The sequence below is a fragment of the Protopterus annectens genome, chromosome 9.part0 (genome assembly GCF_019279795.1).
Source record: "Protopterus annectens isolate FY-2018-M chromosome 9.part0, PAN1.0, whole genome shotgun sequence".
Lineage (NCBI taxonomy): Eukaryota > Metazoa > Chordata > Ceratodontiformes > Protopteridae > Protopterus > Protopterus annectens.
In genome coordinates, this window is record NC_056743.1 from 1,125,309,114 (window position 1) to 1,125,328,448 (window position 19,335).

The following is a 19,335-nucleotide window of genomic DNA, read 5'->3' on the forward strand; positions in this document are numbered from 1 at the left end:
GTAGCTGTAAATGCCATCAAAATGATAGGGTACATAGTACAAGGAGCCATATCTCACTTGTGTATACAGTGTTAAAATAATTACAGTAATGAGTGTATGCTGTAGCACACCAACACCCCACATCCTACGTTTTTACTCTTGAAATCTTTGTGATTGAGAACGTGCCACAACAATGGCTACCATTTGCTGTGTACATTCCGGTTTAAGTGCATATTGCTTAGTCTATGACCAATAAAGTTACAGTACCGTCCTTCAGAAGCCATAGGAGTGGAACGAGGTGCAGCACTCATTTTTAGAACTAAAAAAGCTGACACTAGTGTAGACAGTAAAAGTTAAGTCAGTCTGCAGAGCTGTTTCACTACTTTAATAATTTATGACAGTGCTTACTTTATAATATATACCTTTAGTATATGTTTAGGACTTCATCACGCATACCTAGTAACTTTGAAGAACAATGGCATGCCATAAGGTACTACTGGATTAGCTGCATTTCCTCATTTACCAGTAGCTGGCAAAACATTTCCAAATCAAACTTAAAAATAAAAAAAACTTAAAATGTTTTTTTTCCCCCTTCAAGCTTTTCTGAAGATCTTAATAATGGGTAAGTATATTGTTAAATTACCAAAGACCCCAAACACTTAAAAAAAGGCCTGTCAGATTTGTAACAGGGCAGACCCCCTTGGACTTCTATTTTTTAAACAGCTAGAATTTGCCAATTTCTTTTAAACTCTCACAGAAGAATAAATGACGTAATGTCCAATTTAAAAAACTACTAATAGTGACTGCATTATGTTTTACTCCATCAGTAATGCTAATCCAGAAGACCATGCAGAGTTTTAGAGGTAAAACTAGATAAGATGCAACCATGCCCTGCATGTTGCTAAAGCAGAGAAAGCTTAGGGATGAATTGGAACGAGAGTACAGAATTAAAATATGTGATACATAAAGAGAAGAGAACAGAAGGAAGCATATGATCTGAACATACTACATCATTCAGAGATAACTTAAAAGAGTGGAGAATAAAAGGATAAATTCGTGTTGGGGGGCTGAGGGAACATGGCTGGGAGCAACAAGAGAATATTTTAAGTTACTGTTGAGAAAAATATTTCCCCCAGAGGTTACGGATGGTCCAACCAATACTGCCTGTGGGAATATATCATCACAGGGCTTTAACACTGCTTGGGACAGAGCAACAAAAGGATGCAACAAGGGTACAGAAATGGTAGCTCCATGAGGACTAGTGAAAACATAAAAAAGGTCTTAATATACTTCTAATTTTTATTCCACCAGTGTCTTCTTTTGTTCACACATGTACTCATCTTGTGATAGAAGCAGATTATTATGTGGCAATGTCAGCTCTGTGTGATCAGGTCTGCACTAAATGGCATGACGACACTATTCTGAGATGGAAGCACAGCAGATAATAATGGTAAATGTCACAAGACTGAGATTGTACTATACATAAGAGAATTACATGAAAAAAGTACACATGCACTCCTATTTTAAAGCACCAAATGCCAAATCCTGTAATGAGATCTTAGCACATTGCCATGAGAGCTTTATCATGTTACTGAACTCCTGCTCTATGGCAGATAATCTGCAATAAAGCTACAAGCAAATCTCCATAAGGCAAAACAGCATCAGGAAAAAGTACAGTTGTGTACACTTACCATAAATGTAGATGTTCGAGTGTACTCACTGTTGCAGTCATCACATTTGGGTTATCTGCTTGCAGTAGCCATCATTCAGCCTGATTATTAAAGTCTTGGGTCCTGCATCGGTTGCTGTCTCATCTTCTGTGATGTCAGGTAGTCAGGGGTATAAAGCATGCAGTCAACGCCATTACATCAGTTTATATATATATATATATATATATATATATATATATATATATATATATATATATATATATATATATATATATATATACTCCACAACAATTCCAGCACTCGTAAATGAAATAAAATCCACAAGTCAGCAGAAAGTTCGACAGTTTAATGGCAAACCTGCCCAAAAATACACAGACCGGTGGCCGGTTTCGCTCACAGCGTCTTCAGTGTGCAAAGTAAACATACAAGGACCCAGATTATATACGTAAGCTGCTCTAACCGTCTCATATTTAAATAAAAATATACAGATTTAAGCTCCACTAGGTAAGGTTGTTATTAACATCACATATTTGTCAATGGATTAAGGTTGTCTACATTTAGATTTATATTTACATTTAGTTTTTGTTGTTTTTGTTTATTGTCTGCTGTGTGGTTATACAAAGCTGCTGTCTCTTTAAATATGAGACGGTTAGAGCAGCTTACGTATATAATCCGGGTCCTTGTAGATGCAGCCCTGGTTGAATAGGGTCTAATCCCCTGTGGGATAGGTTTTCCATGGTGCTTATAGCAGAAATGAATGCAACTGCCTATCCATTTAGAAATGGTTTGCTTTGAAATAGCCTTCCCCTCTGCCCCTACAGCAAATGCCACCAGCAGTTGTTTAGATTTACTTTGAGGTTAGTCCTGTCCAAGTAAAATCTAAGTTGTGTGCGCACATCTAAGGAGTGCAGTATCCGTTCCCCTTTGTTCTGTGAATTAGAAAAGAAGGTTGGCAAATGAATGGACTGATTAACAGCCACACTGGATACCACCTTGGGCATGAAGGAAGGATTGGTCCTGAGGGACACCCTGTCCGCATGAAAGATGATGAAAGGCTCCACTGCCATAACGACCTGTAATTCAGATACCCTTCTTGCTGAAGTGATTGCTAAAAGGAAGGCTGTTTTCCAAGAAAGGAATTTTAACTCTACACTTGCAGCTGGCTCAAAAAGAGGGAGAGTGAGTTTTTCCAATACAAAGTTAAGGTCCCAGGTTGGAGTTGGGGCTCTCCTGGGTGGTCTTAGGTTTTTGGCCCCTCTGAGGAACTGCTTGAGCAGTGGATGAGAGAAGAGAGGTGGTGCTGTGTTGTAATGAGCTGAAATGGCTGAGGCGTGAATTTTGATGGAGGAAAAAGAAAGACCATTGTGAAGTATCTCAGTTAAGTATTGAAGAATCTGAGGTAAATTGGGTGCTGCTGTGCCCATCCCTTGAGTTTGGTTCCAGGCACAGAATCTTTTTCCACTTTTCAGCATAAGATTTTCTAGTACTAGGCCTCCTTGCCTCCAAAATGACATCCAACACTTGTTTACTGAGGGATGATAACGGAGAGATTAGGTAATTAGCTGCCAGGTTCAGGGTTTGAAGCTGAGGGTGCAGAATCTGGCTCTCCTGCTGTGACAGCAGGGTAGGGGTCTGAGGCAGGTGCCATGGAGCTAGCAGTGACAAACTGTGCAAGAGGGGGTACCAGTGTTGGCATGGCCAGTCTGGTGCAATCAGTATCATCCTTGGTTTGTCCTATTTGATCTTTAGTAGTACTTTGGAGAGGAGAGGCAGAAGAGGAAAGGCATAAACTGATAGATTTTTCCAGCTGAAGGACAGAGCATCCACTTTCCAAGCTTGTTTGTGGGGAGTCCTTGTGCAGAATGTGTCCAATTGCTAGTTCTGGGGGGAGACAAACAGGTCTACATCTGGGCTCCCCCATTTGTTTATCAAGATGTTGAAAGTCTTTGGTTCCAGTTTCCACTCCTGTGGGGCCATGGGATTTCTGCTTAGTTCATCTGCTAGTGTATTTAGTTTTTCTGGCCGTAATTGAGCCTGTAGATGCATTTGGTAGCTCAAGGCTGTTTTCCACAGAGCCATGGCTAGTCTGCAGAGGGGGTAAGAATGGGTACCCCCTGCTTGTTTATGTACCACATAACAGTGATGTGGTCCTTGAAGGCTGTCAGAGCATTCTGTACATCTAACATTTCTTTTTGATTGATATGCAGGTGCATTTGACTTGGGTTGCATTTGCGCTGAATGCACTTCCCTGCCAGGTGAGCGACCCATGCATAGTCTGATGCATCTGTTGTTAGGGTTTGGGCAGCAGGGGTTAGAGTGAATGGTAGACCCTTGTTTTGGTGGCAGGCCTCTGCCCATCAAAGGAACTCTAACTGTAGGCAAGGTATGATAGGAATCATTGCTTCTAGATCCTGAGAATGTTGACACCATAGGCTTTTTAGATACCATTGTAGTTTCCTCATATGCAGTCCTGCATATGGAATTAGTAGAATGCAGGCGGCCATGAACCCCAAGGCTTGCAGTATTTGCCTTGCAGATAGCAGGGTTTTTGTGGCCATTAGTTTGAAGTAAGTTGTCAAATGAATTTGTTTCTCTGTTGTGAGGAAAGCCATCTGGGAAGTTGTGTTCAAGCTTGCTCCCAGGAATGTAATTTGTTGACAGGGTACCAAATGTGATTTATTTTCGCTTATGGTGTACCCCAAACAAGTTAGCACCTTTTGTACAAATGCCAGATGATTCAAAATGATGTCCTGGCTTTCTAACTGAATTAGACAATCATCCAAGTATGGGTATATTTGAATATTTCTTTGCCTGCAAAATGCAATGACTGGAGCTAGGCACTTTGTGAATACCCTGGGCACAGTAGATAAGCCAAAGGGCAGTGTAGAGAACTGATAGTGCATGTAGCCTGCTTTGAAGTGTAGGTATCTTCTGCAAGATTCCCTGACTGGGATGTGCAGGTACGCTTCCTTTAAATCCAGTGTTGCCAACCAGGCATCTTTGCCTAGCATAGGAAGTAACTGGTGAAGAGTTAGCATCTTGAAATATCTAATCACCAAAAAGGTGTTTAAGATAGAAAGGTCCAGGACAGGATGCCATGAGTTGTCTTTTCTGGGTACCAGGAAAAGTTTTGAGAAGAAACCTTGCCCCTTTTCCTCTTTTGGTACAGTTTGAATAGCCTTTATGCTTAAGAGAGACAGTACTTGCTTTTGAGCCTCTGCCCACTGATTTGGGGGTAGATCTGGCCAACCATTTGGGGTTGGTAACGTGTGGAAGTGAAATCTGTATCCTTGGGAAACTATATTTAAAACCCATTTGTCCTGGGTAATGAATTCCAAGTTTTTTGCCTGCAGAGCAATCTTTCCCCCTAAAGGAGCAGTCAGTTGAGAAATGCTTGGAAGTTTTAAAGTTAAGTCATTGAGACAGTTTACCATAGGGAGGAGTCTTACTATTCCCTGATTTGGAAGTGGGAACCCCCCACTGCTTAGTCCTGTGCCTACCCTGGGACTGAAGCCTGGGTGTTCTGCTGGTTCTGGGTTTGGACTGAGAAGGCCTGGAAGAGGCAGGAAAAAAAACAATTCTTAGAGGGCCAATGCCTACTAAATCTTGGAGGCTGTACTTGCAGGAAATCTTTAACAGTTTGCATAGATTTAGCTTTCTCCTCCATCGTTTTAAGAACTTCTTCTGCTTTTTTGCCAAACAGGTGGTATTGATTTAAGGGAGCATCCAGCAATTTAGCTTTAACATGATCTGGCAAAGATTGCTCCTTAAGCTAAGCATGCCTTCTAAGTACAGACTCAGTGACAACAGCCCTGCAAGATGCCTCTAGTGAATAAAACCACATTGCAAAGTATGCTTTCCAACCTGTTCAGCAGAATGCATTAAATCCTGTAAATCCTTATTTTCAGCACAGTAAGGAATCAAAATCATTTTCTGTTTAAGCAATCCAATAATATGCTGCTGATTTAACATATGAAACTGGCAGTTTAAGGCCCTAATGGCCAAAGTTGCAGAAGTGTATACCTTCTTACCCCATCTATCCAGCTCCCTGGAGTCTCTATCAGAGGGGGTAGGATTTTTGGCAGTAGTAGCCTTAATGCCCTTGGGTCCCTGTGAAATGGTCTCAGGATCCGCAGTAGGATTTTTAAAAAGGAACTTGTGAGAGTCAGGAACCCTGTAATATCTATCAGGTTCTCTGGGAGCAGGAGGTAAAGAGTCAGGGGCCAAGCTAGATTCCGAAAAGGCATCATCAACAATGTCTAGTACAGGAGGGATAGCTAAAGGCCTGTGTTGGGGCAGGGGTAAGAAATCCCTAAGTCTCTTTTTAGAATCAGAGTAATCCTGGCTTTCCCAATGAAAGTGCTCCCTAAGAGTATGCAGGGTTTCACCAAAAGAGACATCCAATGGGGGGGGGGGGGGGGGAGCAGAGGGAATAGAGTCTTCTGCATCAGAATCCTCATAGGTAGATAAGGGTAAATCCTGGTCATCAGAAGAAACAGAAATTTCAGAATCCTGGTCAGAAGTATCATAAGCAAATTCAGTCCTAGGTCTCTTAGAGGGGGAAGGTTGGCTTCCCCTGATTAAAGTAATAAAGTCTTCAGCCATTCTTATAATTTGTTTTTTAGGCATAGAGACCTGACCGTGCGGTCTGGGCATTGGTTTTCTAGGCATGGTTCGAGTTTTCGGCCTTGAAGAAAAAGATGGCATTGGCTTAATATGCAAGTCAGTAGGCCTGAATACACCCTCAGAAGCCGGTGCCTGCACAGCGGCTCTGGACCCATCCAAGGTAGAGACATCCGCAGGATCCACAGTTGAAGCATCTCGCGGCATACTGGACTCCAAATGGGTCTCAGTAGAGGCCTGCGAATCTGACGTGGTGGGTATCAGGGGCTGCGAAAGCACCTCACTGAGTACCAGCGAACTGGCGACTGGCTTAGGAGAAGCATCGTCAGCAGCTTTGGACCTAGGTGGCCTGTCTCTGTCTTTATCTTTGCGTTTTTTCGGAATGTTGGTAGTCGGATGGCTTACTGAAGACATATCTGGATAATTGAACCGAGTACCAAAATATTTAGAAGCGTAAATATACTGACGACGAATAGTTCGTTGCTTAAATAAGGCACAAAACCGACAGCGAGGTACGTCGTGGTCAGGGCCTAGGCAAGGAATACAGTACGAATGAAAATCTTTGTGAGGTATTTGCTTTCTACAAGAAATACAATTATTGACTTTTACTGACATCGGTTTAGAGCAAGAAAAAGTTTTCCCAATGGGGTACTTAGCTTTAATTGAAGACTTCGGTTCTGAAACTCGAAAATGAAAATTTCAGGAGTCAGCTGACCGGCACTTGTGAACTGCTTCTGCTTCGGGCACCACACGGCAAGAAAGACTGATGTAATGGTGTCGGCTGCATGCTTTACACCTCTGACTACCTGCCGTCATGGAAAATGAGACAGCAACCGATGCAGGACCCAATACTTTGATAATCAGGCCAACTGAGGGCTACTGCAAGCAGATAACCCAAATGTGATGACTGCAACAGTGAAACATGAAGAACATCAGTGTAAAGCATCATACAACAGCCGGCACACATCTTTGGATGGTGCTAAATAATTTAATCTGCCCACATCATCACAGGAAGAAGCACAACTATATTAGAAAGACATAGCACTAGCGGATACATGCACAGCACCAAGCAATAAAGAGCACAGCACCATAAGAAAGTATGTAGCATCACAGGCTGACAAGCACAATGCTACATGATGAAACCTGCATAATGTGATGGGAAATAAAAATAAAGATGATGTAATGTGTAAACAAGTACATCATATATGAAAGAAAATACACCTTTTTTCTCTCTTAAATCAGGGAAAAAGCCATCATAAACAAGAGACAGAATCAAAATCAGAGACAGTTAAGTACTGACAACATATACTTAGAATGTTGATAGAATAGCATGGTTTGTATTAATATGCATTTTCTCATGAATACGAATGGTGTAATTATAGTCTTTGCAATTATTTAATGTTAAACCTCCCTGTTTTGCCAGAAAACCACACAATTTAGGAGGATCAATGTAAAATTTTGATGTCTGAAATGACTTGTCAAATGAATCAGTTGATGTATGTTAATAACTCAAAGGCAGCTAGGGTAAAAGATTCAAACAAACTGCAAATGATGCCTTCTGCTCTGCTGACAAAGCTGTTATAAGGCTGAACTTTGTTAAAATATTTCAGTTAAAATGTGCAAAATATACCTGCAAAAGCAAACTGATCTTAGAAAATACATTACAGAACAAAATATCAGCATTTTCTAAGGCATGCTACTCTATATGTACTCTTAGAATAACATGTTTAATGTACTCTTTTTGTAAATTATGACAATTCATTTCCGCATGCAATGCTCCCCAAAGGTGTTGCTATGAATTGAAAATTTGCAGAGACAGAAGAAGCCTGTGTTGCTACAAGCATTAGTTGCTAACTTCATCTACCAGTTTTACTACCTACTCCATATTCAAAAAGCAACAGCATAAACTGAACTGATGCAGCAACACAACATATCCCTAAAATAAAGTATCCATCTCTTTCAAAATGACACTCAATGAGAAGTGACAAAGAGCTAGGAATAGGGGTGCTAAAAGCTCTATCTGAGATGTAATTAGGGCAGGGCAAAGGGACAAGATGTTAGAGGTCACAATTGGCAGTTGCTGATGGTGTGTGCCTGCAGTATTAGCATTCATTAAATAAGCCACAGGTTATATTTCAATTGGGAAGACTTCTTTTGGCCTTATCTTTGGGATGCAGGAGGTGGGGGCAACAATCTTGGGAACTAGTGCACGTGCCAGATGACTTACTATAACTCTAAGCTCTATTAAGGATGCTAAAGCAGTAGATGTTTTCACCTTCTGGTTTTCTCTTGCTTTTATATGACATTTGTATGTTTTTAGAAAATCTCTCATGGTGTCATAAGCAGAACAAGTAACCTTGAGTTCTTCTCACACAGGAGAACCATCTAGCTATAAAATGGGCCATTACAAGAAAAGATGCTCTTCCCCACTGGAACAGGTGTTCTTTTACTTTAGGAAATGTACTATTATCTCTTTGGGGAAAATTCAGCAATGTTTTCCTCCCACTGATGATAAGAGTGGGGTAATTTAAATGGTGGCCACATTGAAAAAACCCAGAATTATGCGTGCTGTTGCTTCATGGTTTATAGTTACTTTGGCACTGTGCACATTGCTGATGTACCACCAGTGTTGTGAGGTTTGTGTACAGAATACCGCATTGCACTACAGACCAAGGGGAAAGAGAAAGCTGACATCTGTATAGTATCCACTTTGGCACTTGAAGGAACTTGTTCTACCATCATCAGTCTTCACTTGCATCTGAGCAGCATGCAATATTTTTAGATGCAGTTGACAGCAGTAAGTGGTGAACACTTGCAGTGCTGTGCATTTAATTTTGCTGGTGGAAATTTCTACTCTTTTTTTTTACCTGCTCACTTTAATGACTGAATATATATCCATAACAGTTTTATCCCCTCATACATTTGATTAGCTGTGCTGCTGATATTCCTTATAAACAGGGTATATTAAACAGCCAGGCAGATGCTGAAAATCAGAACAATGTCTACTTAAAATCAGAATTAAATAAATGTAGTTAACCGTTATGAACATCTATCTCTATAAGTCAAACCCAGATTTCCCGTTAAAAAAGAAAGGCCTATATTGGTAGAAGTCTGATGGCAAAAATTAGTGTACAATTTTGAATGGACCTCAAGGACCACCAGATCCTTTAATGCCATGTAATTACAGAATCAACTCTTTGATGTTCAATTTATTTCTGTCAGCTGATGTCATTTGCAGACCTTGTACCAATCAACTGGAAAAGTACTGCTCACCAATAACACCTGTGATTGATGATATGCAGAAATGTTCAGGTGCGCAAATGGGACAAGTCTAGTGAAAATGGGTGTTATGAGTTGCCTGCAGTGTATTTATAATATTAAGGAGCAGCATAAGTAGTCCATTTTAGCCACTAAGAGGATGCAGGTCCACCTTTACTTTCTCTCCACTGCTCAGCATCCCAATGGTAGGATAAAAGCCACCTGGGGGCACACAAGCTTCTTTCTTTCCAATGATCTTTCCATTACGAGTGAAGAACACCTAAACAGATAAACAACAAAGAACACCTATTTTTAAAATGTATACTTTTGGAAACTGCAAAATGCATTTTGACTTTTTTCAATACACCAAACATCACATCACTTCTGAAAGGAGTATAATATGATGGCAATTATGTTTAACAATGGTGCCTGCAATGGCCTTCTAAAAACATAACAGCAGGATTCTTTATTCATTCTAGGCATTGTTATATCTTGCTTCATTTCAAATGCTTTATTAATGTCTTTGCACCTGTAACTATTTTTCACAAATATTTCTTAATTTAATATATCACTATAAAACAAAAGAACAGATAAGAAGGACAAGGGAAACATCTTGTCCATATCTACAATCACTGTTATAAGTATAAACATTTCTTTAAAAAGCTGATTTACACATCTTCATTCTTTCTGCCCTGCCACTTAATATGTTTACCTTTTTCTAATACCTTGACAGTTAATTTGGTTTCTTTGTATCTTTCAAATATCCACATCTAAATCTGTCCCATATGCTTCCCCAATTTTCCTACATAAAAAATTTTTAAGCATTATGTGAAAGAAAGAGGAGGCTGATTTCTGTGCATCGTCTCTATAGTGCAGCATTTGTATTAGTGCTTCTAGTTTAGCTCAGACCTCTCTGGTCCAAGCCCAGGGATGTGCACAAAACAAGTCAATATATATTCCAGTCAAAGGGATGGTGATTAACATTTCACTCTTTCAAGCTATATCTTTTTATATTTCCAGTTCATTTCAATCATTAATTTGGCTGTCAAGCACCAAGTAAGAGCTCCTTCTTCCCTGTCAAGACTTGTGACAGCAAATTTACTCCAAACTGTCCTGCCTCTGTATTCTTATTTAAATTGCATGTTCCAAATTCTGTCTCAAAATCTACACACAGCCAGGTTTTATTAGAAACTATTAAAAGCAGGTACTGACTTTCTGTGCTTTAGGCATCACTTCTTCCTTAAAATGAAATGGCTAATCACCTGACAATGAACTTGTGTTATGTCAACCCCATATTAGCTGTAATCTTCCACTCTCTTGGAGAAAAATAGGACACTGAATTTTCCCCTAGAATTTAAGGGCATATATTCATTATAAGACTACTTTCCAAACAGCCTAAAAGGTTTTAGAGAGTACACTTCAACCTTGTAACTGAGATAGCCACAACATAGGTACTGGTCTGTTTTTTTAGACTCATTTCAATTTTTAGTTCAAGTTTCCCCACAGAGTATTTAATCAGTATCCCCAAAATGTCTTTGTGTCATGATCTTTATGTCTTAAATTCTCATAACTCATTCCTGAGACAATCTTTGGGGTTAAATGCATTACATGAAACAGCATGGTATAAAGTGATGTACAGGGAAGGGGCTTGATTCAGAGACATATTTAGCATGGTATGCATCATATGCAAATGACTGTATAATGACATGCATATGACAGACATAGAAATGAGTGCCATTGCTTGCGTAAAACACTATCAAAGCATGGCGCTAAATGTAAATGGTGAAAATGCAGTGACAAGTATTCTGAATGTGGTGATTTGCTGGTGAAAGGATCACGTTTCTGTTAAGATGCTAGGAACAGCACTTGGTAGTGGTTCCTCTTGTAACTAGTAACCATGAGACTGAGCACCAATGCTCATTAAATCACAGACAGATACTTTAGTGGCTGACTTAGCTTCAACTCCACGAATGGAACATAACTGCCCACTACTGTGTGAAGAGAGATGCCATACAGGAAACTTGTAAACACGTGCCATCTTCATATGCAAATGCGTGGGATGTGCATAATGCCTATACCACTGAACATGAAGATTTGCACATTAGCCATCTTCACTTCAGGGACTTTCTGATGTCGGACAGGGTTTCTTAGGCATCTGCCTCATGAATCCTGCACTAGATCCCTGACATGCTACTACAACACATGGGGAAGCATATGTGGTTCTCAAAGAGGACAGAATACAGTTTCTAAGAAGGTTTGGGCAACTGACTGCAAAAATACAACAGGAAACTGCAGTCTACTGACAACAAATACAATACCAAATCCAAGTCAATTTCCAGCACTCAAACTGATAAAAAGGAAACGTTCATAATATAACAGTTCAACCCATTTATTAAAGAAGTTGAATGGTCCAGAAAAAACACGAGTAAACGTAAGCCAGTTTCAAAGTCTAAATGACTTCTTCAGTATCAAATTAGTAATCTGCACAGGGTATAATTTACAATGTACCTCTGCACCATCTAGCAGTCAACTGAATTCTTATATCTGGCACATGTGTGGCCTATAATGTGGTTTGTGTGGGGCAATTTCCCATAGGGTCATCTATCTGGGAGATGAACACCTTCTCTTCCCAAAGACTGAGAAAACTTTTAGTTATGTACTCACCATAACTTCAGATGTTTGGGATCCATCTCGCCTACATTCTGACTGATGGGTTCGGAGCCGATCCCTCGGCCCCGACTCGGCACGCTTATGCCAAAGAGCGAAGTCTCTTATTGGCTGAGCTTACTATATCCCAGGATGCACCACTACCAGTCCCCCAGATCTAGTTTGTCCGCATACATGCACACACGCATGCACTGCTTATATAACATCGACAGATGATACAAGATAAAAACAGTAGAACTCAAACCGTTCAATCTCTTCTGATCTCCAAGGCAGGGGGAAGGAGGGTGGGTATTAGGAATGTAGGCGAGATGGATCCCAAACATCTGAAGTTATGGTGAGTACATAACTAAAAGATGTTATGTGACCTATCTCGCCTACATTCTGACTGATGGGACAGCGTCCCTAGCACCTAAATCCTGGGTGGCTCACTGGAAAACACTCCTGAGTACCGTGGAACCAAATGATGCTCGCCCTTTAGATGCCACATCCAATTTAAAGTGGGAAATGAAAGTGTGCGGGTTGGACCAAGTAGCCGCAGCACAAATCTCAGAAATAGCGAGCTTGGAATGAAATGCAATAGAGGTAGCCATAGCTCTAGTAGAGTGAGCTTTGACAGATGTTGTAAGTTGCTTATTTGAAGAGGAATAAGCCTGAGTTATGCAATCTCTAATCCATTTGGCAATAGTAGCTTTAGTGATGGTTTTACCCAGTTTATTATCTGAAAAGGACACAAACAATTGATCTGTTTTTCGAATTTGTTGAGTCCTGTCTAGATAGAAGCGCAACTGCCTGTGAACATACAATGTATGCAAGGTGTATTCCGCTTTGTTTGAAAATTTTGGAAAGAAAACTGGTAGCTCTAGAGATTGTTGGAGACAGAGATTAGAACAAACTTTTGGAACAAAAGATGGATTAGGCCTAAGTGATACTCTATCCTTGTGAAAAATCAAGTACGGTGGTTTGATAGATAGGGCTTGAAGTTCTGAAACTCTTCTTGCAGAGGTAATTGCAATTAAGAAGGCAGTTTTCCAAGACAGATATTTCAACTCACATGTAGCAGCCGGTTCAAAAGGGGAAGATGTTAAGGCACGAAGTACCAAATCAAGATCCCACGGAGGCGCAGGATGAAAAACTGGGGTCTTAAAAGCACAGCACCTTTCATGAAAGTTTTACATAATCTGCTGCTCATCAGCGGTGGGTCTATGGATTCGTGAAATTTGGAGATAGCTGCTAGTTGGACTTTAATAGTAGAGACTGAAGATCCTTGATTAAACAAGGATGTTAAAAATTTCAAGACCTCTGGTATCGGGGCAGTAATAGGGTCTAAGCCTCTGAGTTGAGCCCAGATAGCAAACCTCTTCCACTTACTGTGATACAATTTCTTAGTGGTGGGTTTGTGGGCTGAAGATAAAATGTGAATAACTTCCGGGTCCAAGGTGTGATTTCTGACTAAAGTCGGAAGTGGAGGAGCCAAGCTGTTAATTTCAAAGTGTGAAGGGACTGGTGCTGTTGTCCCGACTGATGAACCAGAAGGTCCGGAGTTAGATCCAAAAACCAAGGACCGTCCAGAGTATATTTCTGTAGGTAGGGGAACCATACTTGACGAGGCCAGTACGGAGCAATTAGAATCATTGTGGACCCTAATTGGGAAGCTTTCTGGATGACTTTGGGGAGGAGTGGAACTGGAGGGAAAGCATAAAGCAGTCCTGTTGGCCAAGGTTGGACTAGAGCATCCGTAGCTGCCTCCCCTTGATGCGGGGTCAAGGAAAAGAACCTTTTGCACTTCGTGTTTTGTGGTGTTGCAAACAGGTCGCAGCACGGAATCCCCCATCTTTTGAAAATCTGAGCTGCTACTGTTTCGTTCAGGGACCACTCGTGAGGAGAGAGAATAGTCCTGCTCAGTCTGTCTGCCCATTCATTGGATTTTCCTGGAATGTGGGTTGCTACCAGGAAGCGGTTGGTAGCCACTGCCCATTCCCACACCCTCATGGCCTCTCTGCAAAGGGGGGTAAGATCTGGTCCCTCCTTGTTTGTTTAGATACCAGACCACCGACATGTTGTCTGTGTGGATAGCAATAATGCCTTGAGGGAGAAACTTGTGGAGGGCTTGTAGGGACAGAAGTACAGCCCTCATTTCCAACACATTGATATGGAGAAATGTTTCGTTTGGAAGCCAAGAACCCTGAACTGACCTGCCCAGACAATGCCCCCACCCGTCTGGGAGGCATCCGTTGTCAAGGTGGCCACCGGAGGGGGTATAACAAAAGGTCTTCCCTGATTCAGATTGGATGGCAGAAGCCACCAGCAGAGGTCCCGTTTGCAGGTTTCTGTAATCAGTATGTGATGATTGAGGGGGAGATCCTGAAAAGACCATTGTGTCGATAACAGCCACTGAAGAATCCTCATGTGCAATCTTGCCAGAGGAACTAGGAGAACTGTGGCAGACATTGAACCTAAAAGTTGCAGGACCATCCTGGCTGGGGCTTTGGATCTTAGAAGCAGGGCTCGGACTTGACCTTGTAATGTTTGTATCCTTTCGGTAGGAAGGAAGATTCGCATTAATTTTGAGTCTATCTCTGCTCCTATGAATCTTATGCGCTGAGAAGGCAGCAAGACAGACTTTGACCAGTTGAATGTAATTCCCAGGGAAGCACCCAGGGAGATGGTGGCTTGTAGGTTCCCTAGTAGTAGATGCCTGGTGGTGGCAGTCAGGAGCCAGTCGTCCAGATAGGGAAACACTTGGAATCCGAGACTCCTCAGGTGAGCAGTCACTACTGCCAAACACTTGGTGAACACCCTGGGGGCTGTGGTGAGACCAAAGGGCAGTGCACAAAATTGGAAATGACTGTCTCCCAGGCTGAAGCGCAGATACCTCCTGGATGTCTGATGTATCGTATGTGATAATAGGCGTCCTTGAGATCTATGGAGCACATCCAAACATCTTTCTCCAACAATGGGAGAATGGATTGTAAAGTGACCATTCAGAATTTGGACTTCATGACGGACTGGTTTAGTTTGCTGAGATCCAAAATGGGTCTCAGGTCCCCTGTCTTTTTTGGCACTAAAAAGAACCTTGAGTAATTTCCGGATCCGATCTGGTCTGTGGGGACCGGTTGGATGACTCCTTTTTCTAGCAGCTTTGAAGCTTCTCGGCTGCAATTCCCCTTTTACTGGGAGGTGGAGCCGGGATTTTTTAGGACGGTGGGGGTGAGTGTGTGAAGGGAATGGTGTAACCTCCGGCAATAATCCGAAGCACCCATCTGTCCTGAGTAATAGACTCCCAGGCTTTTAGGTGCTTGGCAAAGCGGCACCCGACTGGCTCCGGAGCAGCACAGCCGGGCAATCCCTCATGGAGTGTGGGAGGCTGAAGAGCCACGAAAGGACTCGCGGTCTCCAGTGTTGCGGGGGCCTCTGCCGCCTCTGGGACGGCGTCTCCCAGAAAAATTTCCCGTCCTCTGCCTCTGGAAGGGAATCTTCCTGCTGTTGAGGAAAGAATTTCTGTGATTTGCGGAACCACATCTTCCCTCCTCTTTTAGCCTTGGGATAAGGCCGAAAGGGAGTGGAATAACGTGCTCCTACGGCAGATAAAGTCTTTCCCTCTTGCTCACAGCGGGTAAGAGTGTCTTTTACCTTGGGTCCAAACAAAGAGGACCCATCAAAGGGAGCGTCGGCAAAGGAAGACTTGAAGGCCTCCGCAAAATGACACAAGCAGCCAGGCTTGTCTCCGTGAGCCACGCCTGTGCCTGCCGCTCTGCCCGCCCCTTCGGCCGCATATGAAATGAGCCTCATGGACGAGTTAGAAATCGAGGTGAGGATAGCCAACTGAGGAGAGCTAACCGACTGGGCTAGCTGCTCAGGTAGGTTACCTGAGAGGGAGTCTGAGAGCTCCTTGACCAGATCCCTCTGTAGTCTGGTGAAATGTGCCAAATAATTCAGGGACCTCAGAGTAAAGGCCGCTGAAGTCAGGGTGTGCTTCCCGTACCGGTCCATGCTCCTAGACTCCTTATTAGGAGGATGGATGGACGTTGAAGCCTCTGCCACGTCCTGCTGGGTAGCAGATGCCACCACCATGGCATCTACAGCCATGCCTTTCGTTAAGAACTCCTTCTCGGGTGGGGCAGACAAAAATTTGTTAGGGCGAGAAGGCACTGGTTCCACAGTATCTGGATGTTCCCACGCCCTCCGACAAACCAAATCCAGGAGCTCGTCGAAGGGCGGAGACACCCAGGAGGCGGAGGGCTGAGCCCCGAAGGCCTTGAGGAACACCGACTCATCAGCGGAGGGGGGTTTGGAATTCCAGCCGCCTCGTTGCTTGAGGATCTCTAGAATGTCTGCAAATGAGACATCATAGACATAGACATAGACATAGACATAGATTAGTACTAAGCTAACTGCCCTTGTGAGCCATTTTAAGCTTAGCAAATTATCCCTTGTGAGACTCAAACCCTGTACCTTGTGTTTGTAAGGCAAACACCTTAACCATTAAGCCACCCCCCCATCCGAGGACGACTTCGGGGACCCCTCCGCATCATCAAGATCAGTGTCCGATGTAAGAGACTCGTCGGGGGAGTCCACGTGCTTCCTCTTGCACGTTCTCTTCCTAAAGACCCTCAGGAGGAGGGGAACCCCCAGTGGGGGTAACCTCAGGCCCCGGGGCTCCGCTGCCTAGAGACAGGGGAACTGCCAAAGACCCAGTCTCCATGCCCAGGGAAGGTGCCGGTAAAGCCGTAGAGATGGCCGAAGAAGACTTGGCCAAGGCACTCCTCATAGCTCTGAAGGCCGGACCCCCAGAATCCTGGGAGGGTCCGGTCTCCGGAGCCATGATAGCAGACGGAAGTCCCGGCGAAGCACCGAGAGGGAGGCTAGGAACCGACAGCACTGGTCCCAAACGTCACCCCGGGTCCGGCCAAGAAGTCCGTGTGCTAAACTCGGACCCGAAGGCGGGGTTGGAGTAAGGGTCGGAGCCGACCCTAGGATCTCCACTGGCTCCATCAGCACCTGCTCCGACGGAGCCGAAGCGGTCGGAGGAGGAATAGCAATGGAATGGGCTATCGGCTCCGAAGCCAAGTGGGTCGGAGCCGAAACAAATTTCTGAAAGACTGGGGACTGGAACAGTCTTTGGAGCACCCTGTCTATGTCCGAATCTGACATCCTTGATGACCTGGAAGAGACCAAATGGGTCCGAGTAGGCCTCTCCAAAGGCTCCAAGGGACTAGGGGACCGGCTCCGAATTGACTCGACAATTATCGGCGCCGAAGAAGTATCCAAACCAATTTCCATCGGTGCGAAGGGCTTGGCCGAGGAGGAAGTGTCTGAGCGGACAACCTTCATCGGCTCCGAGATCAGTGGAGCCGATGAAGGTGACCCGCCTCTCGATGCCCCAGCCGTCGGCTCCGAACCCAGAGGAGTCGAGGCTGGAGGCATCGAGGCAGACCGTTCCGCCCTCGGCTCCGAAGTCCGTGGAGCCGAAGGAGAAGCCTGCCTATGTCTTTTGGTGGTCAGTTCTGACGGACTGGTCGGAGCCGACGCCCTTTTCTTTTTAGCAGGAGAAGGAGAGGAAGCTAATGCCTCTTCAAATGAGGGTTTAATGAGGCCTTTCAAAATAAGTTTATTTTTCCTCTCTTGGAGGACCCTCGAGGAAAACGCGTGACACACGCTGCAGGACTCCTGCAAATGTTTGGCGCCCAAACAATACACACAGAGAGAGTGGTCATCTGTGATTGACATTTTAAAACTGCACTTAGTGCACTTCTTAAAGCCCGAAGGCCTAGGAGCCTGAGACATTATGGCAACAATTTAGTAACTCTAACACAGAAAAAACACTTACTTTACTTTTTTTTTTTTTTTTTTTTTACACAAAGGCTGTCACAACAACAGAAAAATCAACTAAAGGGATCCAAGAACCCTTAAGGACTCGAAAGACAATTGACTGACAGGGAAAGGCCCTTCAATTCAAAAGGGGCCTCTAGTCAGAACAAACACGCAACCACCACACAAATTTTCCACAAAAAAATAACCACTCATACACAAAAGTAAGATATAGCTGTTAAAACAGCTTTTGTTGAAGAATTAGGAAATTCCTGACAGAAAAAGTTAGTGAAAAACACTACTTAGCTCAGCCAGCTCGAGACCACGTCTTTGCTAGTTAGCGGCAAACGAGATCTGGGGGACTGGTAGTGGTGCATCCTGGGATATAGTAAGCTCAGCCAATAAGAGACTTCGCTCTTTGGCATAAGCGTGCCGAGTCGGAGCCGAGGGATCGGCTCCGAACCCATCAGTCAGAATGTAGGCGAGATAGGATCACATAACATCATACCTTTAGACATGGAGGCTGTAGTCCTCTCATAATGATGTCCATCACTGTGTATTACAGGTGATGCAAGATACGTCTTGGGGCTGTGTGTCATGACACCCACCCACAGACCATAGTGAGATGGCACACACCAGCATACTGTCATAAAACTGTAACAGTATTGTTCATGTGCTCAGAGTGCTGAAGACCCAGGGTTATTGCTTGGATATCTGTAATGGTGAGCTGCAATATGCCCCAGAGACCTGCAAAGAGGTATTCATCATCTCTGCCAAGCTGCACATCATGTTTCTACTATAAACAACTACAGCAGTAGAGTGACAGACCAGAATGAGAAACAGAGGAGGAGTCAGGTGAGGGGTTATCAGAGGAACTGGCCACAATGAAACCCCTAGAGAGACTGAGGTTAGTACAATGCATTGTGGCACAGGTGAAGCAGCAGTGTCTGATCCACAACTATGGTCCATAATAGAGAGAATACAGGATACAAATGATACATGCAATAGTATACACTGTCTACGTAATACAGTGCATTGTTTGGACACATTGTACATATGACATTACTTAACCCACCCAAGTCTGAGCAGTGGCTAGGACATATTCATTATCATTTGCAAAGGTGGGGTGGGCCACAGAGGTAGGGAACAGCAATGTTAATATTGGTGGAATGATAAACAGATTACGCTAGGTGGAAGTGGTAGCCAAGCACATAAGTGGGTGTTTGATAGGAGTTAGGAAGCACAATGTCTATGGACGGGAATGAGCTTTCAAACTCATGGCCTGGGTGATCCTGCAGTACCTACAAGGGAGGCTTCCAGTACATCATAT

At 43.4% G+C, this 19,335-nt stretch overlaps 1 protein-coding gene across 1 annotated transcript in view; it reads right to left on the bottom strand.

The window, feature by feature from the left end:
- Positions 1-7,653: 7,653 nt before the first annotated feature.
- Positions 7,654-19,335, bottom strand: part of SPRYD3 (SPRY domain containing 3) — a 2,261,394-nt gene continuing 2,249,712 nt past the window's right edge. Inside the window, 1 exon segment of the mRNA XM_044083977.1 lies at positions 7,654-9,810. Coding sequence (XP_043939912.1) covers positions 9,676-9,810 — 135 coding nt within the window. The 3' untranslated portion in view covers positions 7,654-9,675.